Source organism: Scatophagus argus, chromosome 18 (genome assembly GCF_020382885.2).
Source record: "Scatophagus argus isolate fScaArg1 chromosome 18, fScaArg1.pri, whole genome shotgun sequence".
NCBI lineage: Eukaryota > Metazoa > Chordata > Actinopteri > Scatophagidae > Scatophagus > Scatophagus argus.
The window spans coordinates 3598163-3621533 of record NC_058510.1 but is presented as its reverse complement, the minus strand read 5'-3'; the positions used below and the strand labels follow the sequence as shown (position 1 = coordinate 3621533).

The window sequence follows — 23371 nt, the reverse complement described above, 5'->3', positions numbered from 1 at the left end:
GAATGGCCTGGAGAGCAGCCGTGAGACGACCTAACATCACTGTCAGCACAATCAACCGACACATGTTTTGACAGGAGATTTTATTACATATACGTACATATAGTATATGTACGTATATATACGTACATATTTATGTATTTATTGATTTATTTTGGAATGATATTCCTGTCTGTTTTTATTCTGTATGTTTAAAAATGTGTTCAAAGTGATCTAAGGTGCTTTGAGTTTTGACACCCCTGTTTTATAGGAATGAATGAGCTTCAGGCTGACACTGTTCGAGTGAGAGACTGACTAAGGTCTTGTTGGTTTTGGTTTTTGTTGACACTATGTTAACAAATAAGAGATTTTTCATGCATGACCAGGTTCAAATTAGAAATATGTTGTAAAGTGTTTTTGTTCCCCCTTGCTTGGAGTAACACGGGGATGGAGCTCTCTGTGTGGGTTAATGCAATGACTTTCAGATTTGTTTATTGTTTTGTAAATTTTATTAAATCAGAGAGAAGGGTTTGACTGCAAGGTTTACGTTTTTCTACTTTATGACCTCCCTCTCTCTTTCTCTCTCCCTCTATCTCGCAGAGGAGAGTTTGTTTACCGAGTGTTGTTGTTTACAGTTTAGACGATGCCTCTGCATGTGGGGGCGTCAGCCAGATGTTGGACTAACCCTCAGCACTCTGTTTTAACTCCACTGCCTAAAGCAGGGAGTTTGTAAAGATACATTCAGTTTGAAAAATAGTCCACTCCCCTGATGTACAGTGAGGAGCACAAATTTTATGTGAGCTCTTTCGCCTTCTGGAAATGTTGAATGCACTGAAGATATGGCACTTTGTCGAAGCAGAAGCAATAAATGAAAATGCATTTCAGAGTTGCTAAGTGACAGTGTAGGAGTTCTGTTTGCAGTAATTTACTAAATAGGGTAATGCATGCACGTGCACTTAAACACATGATGATTTCTCAAGGTTAGAAATTTGGTTGCTAAACCATACATTATTGGCCTCTTACAATGTGTTTGCTTATTTATTTCTTTACAGAAGGAGGTTTTCGCTAAAGTACTGAAGTGATGTGTGATTGATGGTATTTTGTTCGTTTTCTGTGCTGGAGTGACTGTCAGTCGTCACCCTCTGACAGCCCCTCTGCCCTCCAGACTCTGTTGGGTTTTAAGGCTGTCAGCACTGGTGCTTGACTGCTCAGAGACTTTGTATAAAGATATAAGTGCTGAGAGTGGTAAATATTGTACTTACGGTAAGTGAACTGCTGGCTCAAAGTTGGGAGGAGCCTTATTTTAGCTCTGGGGTTGCAGGAAATGGTATTAGTTTAAGTAATCCACTTAGCTTACTTGATGTGCTGTTAACATGTTCACCTTGTGAATCAAGAGGCTGGTGTTTACCCTCATTGTAGTGGCCCAAATTCATTCTTTGATCTGTCGTTGATTGTTTATTTTCCCTGCATCTCAGCTCTCTCCCGAAGCTCTGGGTCCTTGCTGTTTCCCTTCTTTCAGTGTTTACTTTTCCCAGTGGCATTTTTTGTTGTGCTTGTTTTTTACCTTCATTAAATGATACGGCTGGCGATATCCTTCATTTTTTATTATTGTCAACAAATCCATAAAAAGACCAAAGCCAGTAATGCATTAGTCCGTCTCTTATTACATTCTGACTTTATGGTATGGTAATGAGGGAGCAAGCCCCCAAGTGAGACAGTGTGGCTCACTGTTGCATTTTTAATAGTTCATAGACAACATCGGACCTCCATGGCAGTCACAGAGGAATAAGTTATATCAGGTTTTGACTACACAAGCAGTGCTTTCTAGTAGGATTAAATCATCAGTTTGGTCTTTTTGCGGGATATCTTAAAAAATTACTCAACAGATTTCAGTGTAATTTGATGAAAGTAATAAAGCTCTTCATGTTCTTTATTTGTTCATATTTTCAAAACATGTTAATTGAATTTCATCCGACTCTCACTGAATCTGATGTAGAAAATATTTGGATATGCTTGAGAAACAGCTGTTTATTTGTTTTTCTATATCCAAACTCCTTTCCTTGGATGCCAGATTCTTCTAGTTGCAGTTTATTTTACACATCTTCTCTGATCAAAACATTTCACCACATTTCTTTTGTAAATGGTTCTTAGTTGTCCCTTTTTAAATTTAGATGGCCTTACTCTAATTGTAATTCAACTGTTTCTAAAATCTTTATATTTCTGACATTTGTTTTCTCCCCAAATTAGGCCTCATGCAAGCATATCAGCACAATTGTCTCTCACATTCTATTATTTGGATCCAAAATGCAGATCAGACTTTTTGTTTCTTTTGTCTTTGTTTTTTCTGGAACTTTTCCTGTCTCTTTTCTTCATTGAAACAAATAGCAGCATCTTGTCAGAGAACCCGTCCAGTATATCAAACCATTCTTTCTGTTTCTTTTCTTGTGTTTGTTTTTCCAGGTGGATGCCATAGTGACGCTTGGCGGTCTGGCTGGCAGATTTGACCAGACCATGGCATCTGTTGAGACCCTCCACCACGCTCTGTCCATGACAAAACTCCCCTTGTTCATCATACAGGGGAGCAGCCTGGCATGTCTACTCAGACCTGTAGGTGTACTACAAACACACAGCACTTAGCCTTCACGTGTATGCATAGACAAACCATTGCACAGTGATTCTGTGTCGTCAGTCCAGCAGGCACAAAAGGCAACTGAAAGATATGAAATAGTTGGCACTGCAATGCAAAGCGTGCTGCACACACATGAACTACCACACTATAATATCACAGTATAACCAGTTCACTCAACCTCTCTGTCTCACTGCACCCCGCAAAGTTTGAAATGTAGTGAACTGCCACACTGGTTATAAAAAGTACTTGAGTAAAAGTAAAATTAAAAATAAATTTAATCTCAGTAACTTCAGTAACCTCTGTGAACTGGTTGCTTCATCTCGTTTTAATGAACTTTTCATGAAGCTTACGGTGAACTTGTTATGTCTGGGTGTGCATTTTAAGCCACACATGGAGACTACGTGCACAGGCAGAAACACCATGTATGTTCACCACGCTCGACTAACACTCTGCTCTACCTCCAGCATCCTCCAGCCCTTCTTCTTCTACTCTGCTGTCCCAGTCTGCCTTTGCATTTCTCAGAAATGTTCTTTTCTCTGCTCTGCTTCCACCTTGAGTGGAGTGTTGAACACTTTGTTTCTTTGTTAAGTAATCACTTCAAGAAACAAGACACACACACTCACTCTTCACTGCTCTTTTGGTGCCCCAATTTGCTATTGTGCAGCAAGAGAGAGTCTCTTTTGATACTCCCAAATTGTTTTTCCTCAATGCCAGCCACTTTCTCATGCTCCTCAGTTGATTGAGTTTACAAGTGGGCTGAGCAGCCGGCATTTGGGAAACACACTGTTGTTTTTTTCTTTTTTTTCCCAAACATTTTTTTTTCTCTATGTTGTTTATTTGCAGGATATTCAGGACAAACAACTAACCGTCATACTTTCTGATGACACCTTGTAATACGTTGAGTAAACCTTTCTTTCATGCACTCCCTCCCTACTTCTTGTCATTATTCCAAAGACGCGATGTCATTTGCTGCTTCATACCTCGACACCTCCAATTAATCTTACTTCAGTGAGGGTAAATTAAGCTCGTTTGTCAACGCAGCTGCAATTCGCTAGTGACTGATGAACGCAGACGCTTGTACATGAAGGTGAACGCAACCTTCGAAAGACCCAGTGCTATTTGTTCAAGTTACATCTGTAATTGAAGTGTTTACAACTTTTGCCAAATATCCTCACCACCCCTATTCCATGCAATCACGGCTTTGTTACGTGCTTAGCTTTGGGATTTGGTGGTACAGTCAGTATGTAGACAGTTGTTCATTCTCTGTGTACGATCTCACACAAACACAGATAATAGATTAAGACTAGAGAAGAATGACCAGTTATGTTCATTTTGCAAGTTTGACAAGTGGGGATTATGTCGCCTGAAAATATACCTTCTATAGCCTCATAGCTTCATTCTAGGGTAAATCACTATAAGCCTGAGCAACAGACATGCCCTGATTTAATCAGGATTGTGCCTGTTTGTTTTAGGTTTGTTTCCCAGATGAGGTGTCAAAGTGTTATTGTGCTATCTTTGGGAAATATGCAGAAGTCTTGTGTTTTCTATAGCTATCTCAGGGCATTGCATAATTCTCATGTCGTTTATTAAATTATGGGTAGGGGCACTGCAAGGACTGCAGGCTGGTTTATTTTGAGTCCCTACACGACAAGAAGACGTTTTAATCAGTCGAGGTCTCAAGGTGGTGCTAAATTTACTCTATTTGGAACTAAAGAAACACAAAAACGAGTTAATCTGTTTTATTGTGTGTTTTTCTCTCGTTGTCTGTGTGAGTCTCGGTTGGAGGGCCAAGCAGAGCCACATTTGCTCAAGTTAGCATTTCACCACCTGTTTTGTGGGACATGAAATGTACAGTGCTATTTCAGCGCAATCCATGCTATAAATCATTCTATAAGCACATGCACTGTGGGTCAGTTGTACGAGCTTGTTTTCCTGATGCCCTTTTGAGGAGTGAAACTTGTCACCACAAGAGCCGATTTAAATGATAAAGTGTGATAGCTGAGGTTTGTTAGCTCATCCTAACTTTTGCTGTGCTGGAACAAGTTCGCAGCAATGTGACATTCAAATATAAAAGAAATATAGCGGTAAAAGAATGACCTAGATGGTCTGTTCCATGTAGAAAGAAATGACGTGCAAAAGTGTCTCAACTGATAAGAATGACCTTTTAATTCCAAACTACATTTTGGGAACAGATTGGAACACAACCACTAAATTGTTGTGGTCTTAACACAAAGGAGATATGATGAAACTAAAACATGTAAAATGTACAACATTATATGCTCTAACAATATTTTGTTTACTGTGCCTCAAACTTAAGTCGTTTTAAATAGATTTAAAAAAAAAAAATCAGATTTGACCAAACAGTCACCAGGCAGCTTTTAAAACAGAAATTTCCCTGTACAAATTCCACCTTCATTCCCTCTTCTTCTTCTTCTCCATGTCACAGCTGAAAAGTTGTTATTGCTCTCACCATCGAGCTGTACAGCCAGCAAAAGGGGCAACCTTTCTCTGTTTACAGGCTCTCCTGCACACAGGATGTGTGTCGGTGTGCGTTCATGTGCAGGTGCATTTGTTTTCCTTTCCCTCTGTTCATCACACAGCCTTCTCTGACAAACTTACACAAAGAGACTGTGCTTATGTATAGAAAACAACCTCAGGGATCTTTCCTGAACACGAAACTCTCCAAAGCTTCAAATTCTCCCGTCATTCCTCCCCTCTGGGTCCGTAGCTCCAGGAAGCCAAGCAAAGGAAACTTTAAGCTTTAAACATGTCACACTTTCAAGATTTCAAACTGTTAATTGAATGTGTCTGTCTTTGCTGTCTTTGTCTCTGTCTATGTGATCTTTTTAGGTGATTGATGTGTATTCTAGCTGTCAACGCTTTTTGTGTGTTTTTGTGTTCATGCCTGGGTGTCTGACAGTTTGAGCATTCATGCTTGGTTTTCTGCAGTTGAAACATTTCCTTTCCAAAAACATGTATTTGTGCTGAAATAAATTGTGGTTTCTTTCTATCTTTGATTTGGACACTGTGAATGAGAGAACTTTTGTTTGACCTTTTCACATTCCAGGATCAGGTTTCATTATAACTGGTGCATTCAGAGCAAAGTCACTATTCAGCTTGAAGAGTCTGATACAACCTTGCATCTACACTGTGATGCTTGCTTTTTTCCTCTAAGCACTAGTTTCTCAAAAGAATATTGTGACATTTTGAGATTGTGTTCATGTTTATTTTATTTTTGTAGAGCACTTCATAAAAAGACTTCTGCTGTATTTCAAAAACATTTCTTCATCTATCTCTAAGACTTCTTAACAATGTCAAATATCCACCTCCACTGATTGATGTTGTTCTTTCCAAGCTGATAAAATGATACAGTGTACACTGCCCGCTGACTCAAAGTGAAGTATTCATAACCAGTGGCTTCAGTGTTCAAGTGAAAAGCTGGTTGTTTGTACAGTTACATTGTGTCAGTGTAAAAATCTTTTGACACCCTGTGACACACAGTAAAATAGACTATAATTCAAAATGGCAAGGTATTTTTTTAAATATGGATAGGAACTGAAAATGGGTTGCAGCACTGACAAGAGCAATAATTTATTGTAATGAGCTGTGTTCTCTGTGCAGAGAAGCTCATTTTCTCATGCGGGGCTGGAAAAGTCTTGCTCCACATTTGTTTTCTCTTTTTATATATTTACTTTTTCTATCTCATTGCTTACACCTGTTATCATGTTTGGTTTACATACCCATCGAGCAGATAAATCCTCATCCGTTTTCACTCATGCTGTGTGTGGGCAGGGCAGCCACAGACTGGGGGTGAACACAGGCCTGGAGGGCGACTGGTGCAGCCTCATTCCAGTAGGTGGACCCTGCCAAACAATCACCACCGGACTCAAATGGAACCTGAGTGAGTCACTTCATTGATTTTATTTTTAGCATTTGAATTATGCTCAACAGCCAATAATTAGTCTTCTACTCCTTTGTCACTGAAGTTCATTTGCTAGCTTATATAAAAACAACATGTACTAAAGTATAGAAGTTCATTTTTGAACTTTGAAACAAAGTAAAAAATCAAAGTCAAAAACCACTGAACTTTAAAGCTATTTGTCTCCTGTTAAAAAGAGACATTTTGTGATTTATTATTAATACAGCTATTCTACAGCTGTCAAGGAAATATATGTGTGATGTGAGAAAGGAAGAAAAGAAAAACACTTGTGTTCTTACCTCAAAACTTTTTTCCTGTGAGGCTTGCTCATATGAATGTTCCACCTGAGATTCACCACCTTTTAACTGGACAAACTTGGTCATAAATTCCTGTTTTCAGCCAGATGAATGCCAGCTGTTCACAAGGAGGAGCACATTCATGAAATTTGATCGTTACTAGAATCAGTGCCCCTGAAGTCGCCTTACAGTGTAAGGTTACATCTTCCACTCTGTTTAGGGGACGGTTTTCAGTCAGGACAATGTCACTAAAGAGTAAAAAGAAGAAATAATCCTCATTAAATTTGTAAGCCACGATGATGATTTTATAGTGACCAGAATAGTGATTTTTATTTACGTTTTACGTAGCTTCCCAGCATCCCAACTTTTAGTGACAGGTCTGGACCAGAAGTGAATTTTGTTTGCACCTGTGAGAAAAGATTTGTGTTTGGAAGACTGGCGGCGGTAGCCTGAAGAGAAATGTTTCAGGTCTGTAGTGAAGGAGAGGGCCTTCTTGATATTCTAGCAGACACTGAAGGCTACTCTCCTGATATCACAGGGGGAATTTAATATGAAGTGCTGAGAAAAGAGCAGCTCCCTTCCCTACACATAACCATTAGCTGCAGATACTGCAAATTTAAATTTGCATTCACAGTGGAATTTTCAACATGCATAATAGGATACAGTAAAGTAGCTTAATTTTCTTTAATCAAATGAAGCTGCATTTTAAACAAGTTTCATATTTTGAAGATACAAATACCACTGGTTTTTTTATAAATATAATCCTGAATATTGTGTGAAAATTCAATCAGACAGCCGTCTGAGGACCCCTGTAGTCTTACCTCACTCTAAGCCTTATGACCAGCTGTGTTCTTAATGAGTTGGCACAGACCAAACTGCCACCAGTACGAGGGAAACCTGGACCTTCTGTCAGTGGGGTTGCATAATGTGTCTGCTTCTTGGTGGGTGTCCAGTCTATGTTTGCGTGTGCGTATGTTTTTGGGAGGCTATACGCTTGAGTGAGCACGCTTGTGTGTCCGCGCTTGTTTCAACATACCTGTGTGCATGTTTGAGCATGCAAGTGTGCGCTGTGCCCTCAGCCCTGTTTATTAACTTCCTTTTTGTGTGTGTGTTTTTGATCAGCTTCTGTGTGTTGTATATTTACTCAGCACACCTGTGAGATGGCCTTCTGAATGGTAATGAGGGGGACTTTTATACATGAGAGTCCTATGCAGATTAGCCAGTGATAACAAGATGCTTAATTAATCACATGCATATTTAGAAGGCTTGAAGTAATGATTTCCCATTGGGCTTGGGAGGAAGGACTAGAATATGAAACAAAAATTAGGAAATACTCATATGTTTGGGTGTTGCACGTGTGAGTGTTCATATGGGAAGAGTGCATATTCTAATGCCATCTTTTATTGATCTGTGCATTTGATTTTACTGTTTAAATCTGTGTCTGTGTAGGGACTTCAGTGCAACTTCCTTCTCTGTACACCAGAATCACTGTGCTGTGGCACTGACTTTAGGCCAGGTTTATGTTGGTTAGTGGTGCAGTAGCTTTCTGATGCCTCAAGATGGCGTTGTGCAGTCACCACACCTCGCTTGAAGAACAACATGCCCATGGGCATGCATTTGCTACGTAAGCAAACATGAGCGCGATGTGTGAAAATGACGACCGCCTCAGCCAAAATCATAGCACGTGCTCTGCGCTGTGCACCGGGTGGGAGATAGGACCCTAAGACTCTTTAGAAGTCCAGTGAAATGATCCCCCACACTTTGGTTCAAAGCCAGTCTGTGATGAAAAATATATGATCTTTCTATAAAGAAGGGAGTTTTAGGCTGTCAGCCATTAAAGCCTTGTTGGCCCAAAGGAGACTTTTTGCTTGCATCCAGAGCTTGTTTTAACTTTTGCTTTAAAAAATAAAATTGAGTAATGATTCATACTGTTTTGATCCAGAGTGTACATTTGGGATGACTAGTCAGTTATTGAGCAAACTTTCTCTTTTTCCTGGTTGTTGTACTCCAGGGGAATGTGCAGGATGAGCTGAAATACCCTTGGACCAAGTTAATTATATGATGTGTTGATTTTTTTTTATGTCAGTTGATCAATAATTTATGTTGTTGTGAAGTTAGATCAGATGCGGTACACGTGTGCTCACAGAGATGAGCTTGAGCTTGCAGCGAGAAGATACTGGTTTTGTCTTGTTGAATTTTTGTCAGTCTTCAGTTTCTGTCATGTATGGTTTTCTGTGTCAAAATGGTTGCTAGTCGAATAAAATAGCGAAGCTGTAAGGATTTGGAGACAGACAAGGCCCAAAAGAATCACTTTCACTCATAAGAGTTGTAAGAGTTTGCAATTTTGAAATTTCTCTTAAATGTTTTACACTGGGAACTGTGGAAATGGGGAAAACCTCACACCACCTACATGAGCAAAATTCCATTCACCTGCCTCAGACTGAATTAGGGGCAGAAGTTTAGCTGTACAAAGCCTCAAGAAAATACCACTACTACTACTACTACTATGACTACTTTACCAGTTATTAAAATCAGCTTTGCTTCTTTTGCTTAATTGACTCTTTAAGACACAAGGGCCTGCCACAGTGTGTAAGCTGGAACCTTGGAGCACATGGCTGGATGCCCCATGCTTCGTTGTGAAAGGAAATACTGCTGGCGGCACAGTCAACTCCTGAAGGTCATGGCAGATGCAATCTCCTTAGAAACCGATGCATGAAATTTGCAAATAATAAGTTAGTTTATTACTTAGAGTTTGCTGCTTTCCAGGGTTCTCCATAATACAAAAACACCCTGACCGCACTCACCTTTTTTGTGCTAGTTCTTTGTCTTAAAAATGATGCAGCAAATAAACACTAATGATTTAGCATACTTAAAACAATAGTTTTAGCAAGATTTGATGCATACTTGTACTGTAGCTGCCTGGGGGTAACATTTATACTTTAAAAAATATACAAATTTTGAACTTTAGAATTTATCTTTGTCAGGGTAAATATTTTAGGCTGTTGTTGTATCGATTTTCGCTCGTAGTCACCCCGCACCTGCAGGAGAGTTTGAATCCACAAGGTTTGCAAAACAAACTCGACCAAACGTCTGGCCTGTAGGGCAGCGAATGAGAAAAAAGAGAGCAGGAGGGGCAGTCTGCGACGTTACAGAGGCAGTGGAGCAAGCTGCTGGATGGCCGCGGCTCTTGTCTTTGTTGTTGCTGTCTAATGAAAGGCCTGCACTGCGGTAATGATACCAAAGGAGAGGAGTGTACTACTAAATAATGAAGGGACTGCGGTGTAGTAAAGGTAACAAAGTACGAGCAGAATGAACAACTTTGTAATGAAGTGTCCCTTATGTGTGGGTGGACATTGTGTGGAGTGTAGTTAATGCACTGATGATGAGTGCTGACGGGAGAGACGGATGGACGTGAGCTGGCATGAATCTGGCATGTATAACCTCGGTCTCACTCACATAGTAAGTTGTAGTTGTTGAGTGTGTGCTTTTTCACTTTGTTCGTTGCCTTTACTTTGGAATTTGCTCTTACTCCAATCCACTCTCACTGCTGCTGTCTCTTCCCGTTTGTTATTTGAAACCATGACAACTGGGCTAATTATCGCCTGCTATATGTTGCATTCATTTTCAATCATTAGTTCTAAAATACTAATGGAAAACTGTCCGTAAAGACTGTTATTGTGTGTGTGTTTCTATATATACTTCAGACTTTGACAGTAACTGAAGGCAGTATTGCTTATTGATATAATTTCCCCTTACAGATTTTTAAAAGTCATGACAATACATCACATGCACACACTCCATTACACACCCCAATTTAAATGTGATAAGCAGAAAGGGCTGTCTGCAGAATATCTCTGTTTCTGTCATCTCGCCAGGGAAAGAAACCAACACGTGAAAACACAAGCTTGAGAAAGTACACACATGTGTACATTCTAATACCAGGTTGGCTATAAATACATATCTCACATAGTGTATGGGCACAGCATTTCTTCTAAGGAGATGTTTCTATACTATTTTGCAGTCACTGCGTGAGGAAAATTATGTGGGCTGATGTGATATAGATTTTACTAATTACTCAGATTAATTCCTCAGACTAGTTGTTTGGATATAAATGTCTTTAATCAGGAGAAGCCCTGTGGTTGAATATGTCATACTGTCTAGGGGGAAAACAAATATACTTACTATCACACGTATCGTCTGCAAAAACATTTTTAAATGAAGTTAAAGTTAATTTTGTATATTCACTGTATATACATGTGTTGATCATGAGTTGCCAGCAGCCTGTGTGGAAGACGTATCTTTAAGCTACAGGCTAATTTGCGTGGTGTCACGTCTAATTCTTATTCTCCAACAAAGGCTCTAATGCAATCACCAGAGCAAAGTGACTGGTCATGTGACCGAGAACAAGGCCCTGCGCAATTGTGTTCATGCACATGCAATATGCAGGGTGGTTTAGTGAGGTGGGATGTGAAGAAGGAGCATTAGAGAGATAAAGGGAGACATCAGCCGTGGTGGGGAAAAGATGGATTTGGGGAAAGAAAAGCGGGATGAAAAACAACTGTGATGAGATGAGAGGGAGAGAAAGAGACATTTCAGTCGCTTTTTGATGTTTGAGCATGCTGACACACAGCAGGAAGTAGAGGATTATGAAAAGTGTTGGGAAGCACCGAGGAGCCTTTAGCAGGAGCTTGAATGCACGTGCACACACACACGCACACACACACACACACATATATATATATAGAGAGAGAGAGAGACTCTGTCGTCAGTTTCAGATATTTTCTTGTTACCTGATTGCCTCATCTGGTAGTCCTCTTCTGGGCTCACTTCGTTTTTTGTTCCAATTACTTGATATCAGATTACAGAAGATGGCACAGGTGTGTTTTTTGTAGTAGTGTGAGTTTGTAAGTAGACAGACTGGAAAGGATTCACTTTCTTTCTCTAGCACACTTCACCACGGCAGACGCTTGCCAGTACATTGGCCAGAAAAAATGCTTCATCCAGTTTATTTATTTATTACTTTTAATTCATTTTCCTCCAGTCTCCTATTATTTACAATTTCAGACAGAAGTAATGCAGATTTGATTCTATTTTCCTGCACAGTCATGTTGATGATTTGCTATATATTGGAACAGGCATACACCCTCTTTCAGTTGAGACAAATGAAACGATTACTTGTAATAAAGAATACTTTCTTTCATTGATGCTACTTTTCCTGTTCTCACCGCGGCAGAATCTTGTGGCGTCTGCCGTTGCAAGACATGCTTCAGGCTTCCTGTTTGTTGCCTTTAACCAACAACCTGGAGGTAGGGAATGAGGCAGTCTCCACTCTTTCTAAAGGCTGCCTCTCTGAGGAGAAGTTGTTTTTTTCTAATGTGTTTTGGAACAGGAAATCATAGATGAGCCTGGGCAGCATTAACTGAGATTGCAAACACTAGATAGGCTCAAATTCTCTCCCAGTCAGCCTGCTTGATGGCTTGGCAGTTGATGGTGTGCCAGTGTTTTATTTTGAAAATTTTATTTTAATTCAACAGTTTCTCAAATTTCATACTCTTACCTTATACCTCAGCAACTTCTTCTGTAATTACTGTTTTTTCTTCGAGGAGGCAAATTCCTCTTCTCTGGTTTTCTTTGTTTAAATTGTCCTTATTCTGTGCATCTGTTCCTTCGTTGGACCAAATAATACCACGACCATCTGTGGAAGCTTCTCTGATGTATTTAGCTCAATTTGTTTATTTCACCTGCATATAATTCAGCCTTAGGATTTTTAGCTGTAAAAGCAAATACATAAAGCCGTGGGTTAGAGTTGACATTACACGTTTCACTTCAGACTTGAATGAACCACACACTGTGTGAGTTCGACTTGCTTCGCTAAGATCTGATTTTGTTCATAAAATATCTGCACACAGCTCTGTTTGGTTTTCTTGAGAGACAGACAAAGTGTGAAAACCCTTAAAGGGTGACCTGAAGACTTGATAAGAAGTTTTTCAGGTCTTTTGCACTTACCCTCAGACTGTTTTAAATGTTGTTAGTTGCATATGTGAAGGTGGACACACAGTCCATTACTGCTTTAGTCTGCTGTTTAAGGAGGTATAAAGATAAAATGACAAGGACTGCAGGGTCAGTAATGGCGAGCATAATTTTCCATCTCATTTTAAATATGGCCCTCATTTTGTTCCAAAACATTGCAAAGTCCTGCACTTTCTTTCAGCCTTAAATACTTGGAGTAGAAGCAGTAGCAGACTTAGACTCAAACCGTTTTTCCTCATATCCTTTACTGTACAAGCTCAAACTGTGTTGTTGATACCAATGATTATGCAAACTAAGGGTGAGTTCTTTGCACTCTTGATTGGTCATGCCCAGGCACATAAACCTTCACCAAGCTCTTGCTGGCCAGGCTCTGATTCTTGATTGGTGTCGCCTGCAGTAACACGTGAAGACCCCTGCCAATTTATTTGCATTAAATAGCCCTAACCTCTGCTTTTCCCTGCTCATTTTCTTCGCTCTTGTGCTTTCCATTGCCCTTGCTCTACCCTGCAGAAAATCAGTGGCAGAGGACTGCTTGCAGAAAATAACCACTGTAAACATTAATCTGACATAACGGGGAAGCCATTGAGTCAGAACAGCCTAGGAAGCAGGAGCCACTGGAAACCACTGACATGCTCAGCTCGAGCACAGCAACCTTCAGATCAAACTGTGCTCATGTGTAAATGTTAAGCCACATGAATGTCTGCAGCTATTGAGAGACTGGGTTACACTGCACTCTGTGGATTTTATTTTTACTCTGATTATGATGTTTAGCAGTGTTTGGCATTAAATCTTGCAGAGTCAGAGATATATTCAGCTTGGCCTCATACACATGCTGATATTGCATATTGAAGTCACTAAGTACTGTACTTGAGATGTAAATGACCTGAATTATTTCCAGCGTTTTCCGCATAAGAAACCACTGTGGTAAACTCATGAAGCCGAGGGCATTATTTGTTTCCTCAGCACACACCTACATATTGATGCATTAATGTTTTCTCTTAAAGCATCAGGAGGACCAGAGATGGCCACACATGTAGTAAGCAGGCACCAAAGATCCCCTATTAGCTTCTGCGAACAGTTGACGCCTTATGCACATGTACACACAGATTAAAGATAATATGTAATGAGCAGCTCATTGATTAAGAAGCTCGGTATTTAACCCACTAAAACCATGTGCCATTCAGAATTCAACATTTTAACTGCCTAAAAATTTAGTTTGTGAAAATTCCCTACATGAAGTTATAATAATATTTACTCAGGAAAAGATTGCAGCTGCTGGTTGGATGACGCAGAGCTATGGGGTCCTTGAATCAAAAACATGAACCCATGATATTATTTAACTTGCATGTCTTAAAGGCAGGCGTATTTTTATTAAACGTCTTCATGAATTCATGCAGCGTGACTGTTTTCTTTTGCCACAAACATGGGGTCACGTTTCGTCTTGTGGTCGTGCTCTGGGAGAGAAGTTGGTGTCAGAGGGTGAAAGAGGCAAGACAAAACATATTTGTTGTATTTGTTTGGAATATACTGCATGTGCACAGGTTTACATTAAGTCATCAAGACATTTTGACACAGTTTATAAATCTTTATTGATGCATTGGACTTCCACAATTCTCAAACATTGTCAAACCCAGAGCCTGGTGGAAAGTCCTGTCTCAGCTTTAATATTAAAATTTCTCCCCTTTCTATTGTTTTTATGGATATTGCTTTTCTGCAGTTGTTGCAGTGCATTTACTCTAGTAATATGGAGGCTACTTTTGGGAGATAAAACATTCCTTGGCAGTCATAAGAATGATTTGTAATACCCAGATATTTTCATTTACAAAAGACGTTAACAGGCACACGCACTGTGAGGGGAAGTTATGAAAGGACTATATGTCTTCTTTTGGAAGACAACTCAATGTTTAAAATCAAACACATTTTACTCAGTTTAAATATCTGACACGTTAAATCTGTTGCCTCGGGCTTCAGGCGATGTCTTTGAGGACAGCTGCCTCCCATGGCTTTTACAGCCTGTGTATTTTTAAAGTGAAAATTATACATGTGAATTAATGACAGTCTTATTATCTTTGACAGTTAAATCAATATTATTGCTGTCTCCTAGGGCTTGATGCCAAAAGACAAAGAATTCTTACTTTTTGGTGATTTGGGATTTTATGTGCTAGTAATGTTTTATTTAAGTGCTACTTAAAAGATGTGGAAATCTCTTACCCAAATCAGCCCATGCTGTAAATGTGCCCCCCATAGTTGATCAGTTCCAAAATCAGACATATTGGCTCTCTTTTTTTATCTGTTATAGAGACTTTATGCTAATGTTTGTTTTTAGGACTTTCTAATATTGAAGGAATAGCATGTGTACGATTTCTTAACTTTGATTGTGACCTATACTTGGAGCTTAGTCTTTGTCCTGGGTGGAGGTCAGAGGCCGCTGCTGCTGCATTAACTTGTCATGAGTGAAATACACAAAATCTTAACCTCCAGTCTCACACACAGAAACATCCCTCCAGTGGCTGAAATACCACGTGGAGCTCTGTCAAAACAACAGCACCCGCAGCTTAAATGACCAACACATGCCTCATGCTTTATGCTTTGTCTTTGAAGTCATTTCCCACTGTGCTCCTCATTGGCTGCTGTCTATTATGTTCCTTAAAAAGTAAATGGGGGTCAAGAGCTATTGTCAGCAGATCAAGTTCCTTCAAGTGCACATTTTGAGGACTTTTAAATCACCACAAAACTTTATACCAACAAGTGAAAAGCAAAGCTGTTATGGATAATTATGGTTATTGAAGGTCAGTGAGACAATAAGTCTCCCTCTGTGATTGACAGTACAACTATCCTATATGTGTGTGTGTGTTTGTGTGTTTTACGTGCTGACGTGCAGAAAACCTCCTTAGTCATTTCTTTGTGACTCAGACCTCTCACATCTGACAGCTTAATATTAAAAAGCCTTCATCCTGCAGCAACACAGTCTGAGCTATGGCTTTTGGCACTGTGTGTGTGTGTGTGTGTGTGTGTGTGCGCGTGCGCGCGCGCACGCATGTGTGTGTTAAAACCTGCTTCGTCATGATGTTTTCAGCTTAGCGTGGATAATAATGAACAACAAATTTAAATAGCTGTCATCGACAAACCAACTCTTGCCTGTGTAGCGTGTGTGGGTGGGCGTGTGGGTGTTTTTGAATGTATCTTTTATATGCTTGTATTTTGTATTCGTGGGCGTGCGTGTGTGTGTGTGTTAGTGTGCAGTTGTTTCATTATGCTCTTGTATGTGTTTCACTGTGTGGTAGTTTCTTTTTATGTATGGGTAAGTAGATAAATGTGTGTGTGTGTGTTCATTACACATGCGACAAAGAGCAAGAGAAACTTGTGTGGACCATGAACAATGGCTGTCAGCCCATAGAGGTTTTCCTCTGTGACGTTTCCATTCAGTTTGATATGCAAATAAGTTGCTAGTACTTCACAACACCAGTTCCAGCCCTGTTCCTTATAACTTCAGCATCATCCTATTCTTACATCCACACAATTACGGGCATCAGTTGGGTTGAGTTGGGTTATAAATCAGTACAAAACTCATAACGTGACATTAAATTCAGTCAAGTGTAGAATTTTGTATTGTAATATTAAGATGCATCTGACTCAGTCTTAGATATACCTTAAATTTTGTACAACAGTGTGCTTTAATGCTATAAAGAGAGTCAATTGCAGAATACAGATACACTGAATGGTTCTTGCTGGAAAAAATGTAAGCCATAAATAGTATCACAGATTAGGTTTGTTATGAATATCTTTAGGATAACGACTTTCAGGCTGTATCAAGTGATTCCTGGAGCTTATTTGAGTGTACTGCTCCAATAAAATGAGCAGTGAATCTTTTGCCATCATATTCACCTTATGAATTACTTAGTAGCTTTTTAATAGCTTTAATCTTTGAGGTAGCCCTTCTCGAGATTTTAATCATATCACAGGATCTTCATTAGTAGATGGAGTTTATAGAGTTGTCGGTGACAGATAAAATATCATTTCATTCCTTAAAGCAGGGGTCCCCAACCCCCGGACCGCGGCCGAAGAATAAGTAACTTGCATTATTTCCGTTTTATTGATTATCTGAGTCTGAATGATGTTTTATTTTGAAAAATGACCGGATTCTCTTCGTTACATCCGTCCACGACTCACTCTTGACGCATGTCAAGACGCTTGTCTCGGTCACGTGATACGTTACCGCTAACAATAAACGCACAAGCTAGCAAAATGAGTAAAAAACAAACGTCTCTGGAAAGGGGAAAGGCTCTAGGTGGGACCGTCTCGTCACAAAGAAGCAGCCATAGCGACCCGAGAGTGTTGAGAGCAGAGAGGATGTTACAAATGTTATGTTACTGGCGCGATGTTACGAAGACGCTACTAATAAAGTTGCGGGTACACGTTGGATTCACGTTGTTATATTTAAAAAATACTACAGTTTTATGCCGATCTTATCTTTTTATTTTGTTGTATTTATCCGCCACACCGTAAAGGCCGGTCCGTGAAAATACGGTCTGATATTAAACGGGTCCGTGGCGCATAAAAAGGTTGGGGACCGCTGCCTTGAAGGATATAGTTACCTGTTCACGTGAAGGCCTTTAAACTTCTGTCTCCCTCTTCTGGCAGTGAGAGTAATCACACAAAGACTGTCAACATGTTAAAGACGCCATACTCACCCACAGTTCTAGTTGCTGTTGTCTGCATCCCATGGCTGCAACCTGGTCCAGCGCCTTGAAAAGGTGGTGCATTTAAAAACAGCACATAGTGGGATACATAGGGATTTATCTGGCCGTGACTGACTTAACCAGCATTGTGTGAACTTATTTGGCAAGGCCAACAGATGTTCATTTATATATAAAGAAAATCAAGAATTTCAAAGCAGTTTGTCCACATCACTGCTGACCTTTTTTTTTTTATCAATAAGTAGTTTCTCATTTCAGAAAATATATTTTATCATGTATGTCATGATCTAAATTTACATGGACCATAATGGAAGAATAATGTTGTTCACTCCTGATACACACAGTCTGAGACATGCATACAGAAACATTCATGAGTGTTTCCCCCAGTCTCAAATACATGTAATATACACTCACAAACGAATATACAAACACAGTTTTCAAAATGTCCTCAGAATGGTAAAAATACCTTTAAACGACCAAACCAGATGGGGTTTCTTGACTCGTTCTCCCTGTGCTGAACAAAGAGACATGCACAACCTTTCAAGGCACCGGTTCCTTCCTTGCTCATCAGCCCATAAACTAGTGCAACATAAGACTCATACACACACACACACACACACACACACACACACGCACGCACGCACATCTGACACAGGTGCAGAGTGTGATAAAAAACAAATACATGAACACAGATGGATTTCTGCAGCGAAGTCTCTCCGAGTGCTGAAGCAATTGAGAAATCTTAATTAAAAGTAAACTTTGGGCAAGATTAGAAAGCTTGCCCGCACTGTTAATGAGAGCATGCTGTTTATGAAATGTAAGCCTTCACAAACATATCGGCATGCAAATGAGGATGTGTTTTAATAAGGACTTCACTACATGTTCCATATTTTTAATTTCACACTGAATGTGAGGTTACAGATGCACGATATTTTGACTATTTAGACATGCGGTATGAGTAGGATGTCACCTAATTAGCCAGTACTTCTCAATGGAACATCCATTCATCCATTTTCTATACCCGTCAGGGTCGCGGGGGGGCTGGAGCCCATCCCAGCTGGCATCAGGCGAGAGGCGGGGCATACCCTGGACTGGTCGCCAGTCAAGGGCCGAGCTTTATATCAATATTATGTAAATATTGTGATATGAGGCTTGATATCGTCTTTAATTTGGATATCGTTATATCACGATATGGCATCAGTGCTGTCTTCTCCTGATCTTAAAGGCTGCATTACAGTGGAAAGTGATGTCATTTTCTGAGCTTACCAGACTAAAGATGTTGCCTTTACCCACTTTGTCGTTATTTCCACGTCAGTGATGATTATATATCAAAAATCTGATTGTGTTAATATTTTGTGAAAGCCCCAGTCGTCATCAATAAAATATTGTCTCGATATTTAGGTATTTGGTCAAAAATATTGATATTTGATTTCATCAGTGTCGCCAGGCCCTAATCCTAAAACACCATTAGGGCATTTTTTTCTAACTACTCCTGACCTTTGATCCATCTTTGCAGGCTGTAGTGAAAATAATTCATAGACAGCCTCCCTGATGGCCTCTTTGCTTTAACAGGAGATAGGCTTCATGAATATGTTACATATACAGACTCCACTGACTAAGACAGCAGGGATTTTCCTTGTGTTTATCTTTGAAGTGACATTTTGTGTTGTGATATCTGGTTCAAACTCTCCCAGAACACACAACAGCCTTATTATAAAAATAGGCAAGGCATTTGGATTCCTTTTTTGTATCTGTGACATAACTTGGGAAAAGCATTTTGATATGAATTCAGGAACAATAAATCCAACAAGGAGGTGACAGGACTGTCTTTAAAGTTTTGCTTTCGCTGTTGAGATAAAGTGCTGCAGCTCAAGCTGTTAGCGATGTGTGCAGCCTGAGATTTCAGCATTCAGGAAGTGTTCTAAATACTGGAAAAGATAGTTTTCAAAGGAGGGTAAAGAAATGTACTTTATCTTGTAGTCACACAGATAGATGTGTCTGACAAACTTGGTTCACTGAGGTCTTACCCAGTGTCCCTGCCAGAGGCAGACATCTTTACTGTAAGATCTCTCCTTTTCCTTGTGTTTCTCAAGATGCAAACACACACCTTGACCTTCTCCTCTTCCTTTCATATGTTTTCTTCTTTCCCTGCCTGGCGTTTTTCTGTATGTAGTCTCACCTCGTGTTTTTTGTCTCATTCCTTCATGGATTGAGTTTAAAGAAATTAATCTATCCTGCCTTTATCTCTCTGTCTTGCTTTTTCATTTCATATCCCTCACCACACATGTTCCTTTCCTCCACTACACATTTCTACATAATGACACCGGCGCACTCTGTCCCTCTGTCCCCGTTTTACCCCTCCAAACTCTTCGTCCCTCTCATTTCCTCCCTCTCTCCTTCGCTCCCACTCACCAAGGTCCCAGAGAGGGGAAATGAAAAGTGTGTGTATTCTGTAGCCGTGCAATGTGGCAGCGGGAGGGGAAACTGCTGTTTTATGGTTATATTTATGGATCTGTAGATTTCTGACGCTGTGCACATCACACGCGGGTGAGGGGGCAGAAGGGGAATGAAGAGCAGCCTGATGTGAACTGCTGCTAGTACCCCCAGTGGAGCTGCAGACTAGCAAGGAGGCAGAGGAGGAGTGCACACATTCACATATTTTGGACCAAATATGCATTAGCTCTGACCTTACATGGAGACAGCACTCCCTCACATACACAATAAACTCATGTATTCTTGACAGGATATTAATTTGCGCAAACACATAAACCCTATCAATTTATCTACTCCACTCCTCCTTCAAGAAAAATACATGAACGACGACACATCCCCACAAATGCCCTCTAATATATAAAGATGTGATTTGCGTCTGTTTGCACTTTTGTTTCTCTACTGGCTGATACCACATTCTCAGCAGACGAGTTTTCTTATCTGAAGGTCAGCTTAAGCCAGAACAGTGTTTGTCACCTTACACTCTTCGACAAACCCAGCAGTGCCATCATAAACATTTAATGGAAGCGGCTATCATGGCACAGCAGATGGTGTTAACAGTGCTTGTGCACGCCTTGGCTCATGTCGTGGCCAATAAATAGCCTTAAATATAAGGAGAACGTCAGCTGGAGAAAACGAAGGACACTGCTATATTAAAATTACAGGCTGATATAAAATGCACAGCACACAATTTCTTTAATAGAACAACCTTATTTTTCATATCAAACATATTTCATGTTGTTTGTTGTAGTTTATTGCCACAACCAAATTTGTAGGTACTTGTACATGTTGTATATCTGCTGAGTTTTGGGGGTTTTTTTAGTGTTGTCATTGTTTATTTGATCCCTTTGTTTTTTCCCCATGCTTGATGAGGTTCTTTATAATGTTGCTTGTGTTTTTCCTGACAATCCTTCTGAATTTTAAGCATTAATTTTTATCGGACACCACAAGAGTGTAGCATAGCTGTAGTGTTTTAGGTGCATCTTGGCAGGCTACACTGAGCTGGAATTCAATGCACCACAGACTGTATGGGTTAAAGCTGCTGCATTCTTGGGCAAATTATACGTTGTATTAAATCAAAGAAAGTTTGCACTTATTGTCTGAGAGCAAAACTATACACATGGTCTTTTTTTCTAGATTTAGGTACAAAATGAATCTAATGCAGGGATAATTTGACTGGAGAGGTTTCAGTTTTATTACTTGGTACTGGGTTATTTCAGTTCCCACCGCCCCAGTATGAGTTGCGATTGAGATGAGCTGCTTTGTTTGTTGTGTTTAGTATGTATAAATGTGTTTGACTGAATGTGTATGGACTCCAGGAAGGAAAAACCAACTCTTATGACAGTGCTATAGGCAGGTCCTGATGAAAAGATAAAGATTTGACTGTGCAACCATATAACTCGGCTGAATGCTGTGTTCTAAACAGGTCAGCTACAAGATCTGCGAAGATCAGAGGAGAAACTGTTCTGCCATCACTTTCTTTTATAATATGTAATGAGTATCAGTAACCTTCCGTGTTATATTTACGAAATATACCCAGTCAGTGATGGGTGGGTGAGGCCCCTCATTTTATTTCATTAATTCTCTCCGGTGTTGTGGATTGCTGTTATGGAAAAGTCTTTTGTAGTGTTTGGCGTGGCCATAGCACACAGTAGCCTGAGTCCTCTATTTGTAATAAATCTTTGATTCAAAAACCTAAATCCTGATTCTGAGTCAGAAACGCTACACCCTGTAGGTCTTGAGCTTCTTGTGTCATTTTTCCCTGTATGCTACTCCCTGTTTGGTTGATCTGGGCCTTGGATCAGTGTGGGACCTATTAAATATCTGCATTTCTTTTCGTATTACTCTCCTGTCTTACCTTAAACAAGTATAGATTCTGCACAGTCTATTTATTTCATTGACATTACATTATAGTGGCGTTCTGAAGGTGGCAAGAGAACGGCAGAATCTCTGCAAAACACAGCCAGGCGTTCACCTCGTTTTAGTAATTGGACAGCTCAGTATTGAACAAACATGATTTACACAAAACGATTTTCTCTCTCAAACTGTGAAGCGTGATGAAATTTGATAGCACATTGGTGTGAAGGAGTGGAGGATCTACCCCCTGACTGAATGAGTTCACGTTGCCTGTCGATGGCACGACGGTTGAAATGTGGACCCGTGTTTGACGCCGAACACTTTGAGATATGATGGGAAGAGAAAATGATCTGTTTGTGCCGGAACAACTGGAGGCACAGTAACTATCTCAGTGTGTCACATTTCTCAGTCAGCGAATAATTTTACTCTTCATTACAAGTGATTAACAGGTACAAACTGTACAGTAAAGCACAGTGAAACAGAGGTTCACAGATAGGAATAATATTTGTGAAAGGAATAAAATTACTTCTTAAAAATATTAACATAAATGGAAGCTTCATATACAAACCAGCTACCTTCACTGCGGCCCCATTTGTCATTACAGTGCACTAATATACCACAGATGAGTTTATAAAGTTATAAACTCATCTGTGAGTTTATAACTCAGTTCTGTTGCAGTGTTTAAAAATGCTTCATGCCGCACCTTTAACGCGTCGTTTGAGAAGCTGTCTACAAAAAAAAAAACATGGAAAGGCAAAATAGAGCAACACTAGTCTTCTTTCCCTTTCAAAAATGGCCCCTGACACCCATAATTCCCCTCTCTGTCTGTGAGTCTCTTCTCTCCTCGCCCACCCTCTCCCCTGGGTAATTTGTTGTGTAAATACGGTCTACTTACAGCTGACGGGCCCTTTCAGCTGTGGTGCTGGAAATGCAATTACAAGCAGCAAACATCTCCATTGTTATCACTGGAGGGTGTGACGCTCATTTCGGTCCCCTCTGCAAAGGGGGCCGTTATTGATCGGTATCAGCTTTGAGGAGGGGATTACTAATGAAGCCATCTGAAAACCCTTTGTGCTCAGTAAAGAGCTTGTGTGTGTGTGTGTTTGTAAATGGCTGTGTATGAGGGGCAGAGAGAGATAATGTGTGTTAGTAAATGTAGGCGCCACGATGCCATCCTGTGTTAAGCTTGACTCCCAATGCTTCCTGTTGTAGAGCTCTGCTGCCTCTGGTGGTAGTTTTGATAATTACACCAGCCACCACTTTTTGCCGACGAAAACTCATTTTTTGATGTTTTCGATTTCCTGATTGTAATATAATCACGGTGTGCTGAGGTAGGATTATTATGGTAACTTTATAGCTATGGAGTCCTGTCACCCCACACACACTGGTGACTTTGGTGTTTTTGAAAAAGTTAGTTGTAGGAGTGTTTTGTTTTGTTTTGTTTGTTTGTTTTTTTCATTTAATATTATGACTAAAC

General features: G+C 40.0%; 1 protein-coding gene across 5 annotated transcripts in view; it reads left to right on the top strand.

The window, feature by feature from the left end:
* The window catches only part of tpk1 (thiamin pyrophosphokinase 1), a 56497-nt gene that overhangs the window by 29502 nt on the left and 3624 nt on the right, over nucleotides 1–23371 (top strand). For 3 of the 5 annotated variants that reach the window (XR_006841419.1, XM_046371219.1, XM_046371220.1), the window contains exons 7-8: nucleotides 2437–2583; nucleotides 6398–6506. Coding sequence is in view for 3 of the 5 variants with exons in the window: in XM_046371219.1 (XP_046227175.1) it covers nucleotides 2437–2583; nucleotides 6398–6506 (256 nt within the window). In the remaining 2 variants the exon portion in view is untranslated. Of the gene's footprint in view, nucleotides 1–2436; nucleotides 2588–6397; nucleotides 6507–23371 lie in introns of all 5 variants that reach the window. The other 2 variants (XR_006841418.1, XM_046371221.1) reach the window with 1 other exon arrangement.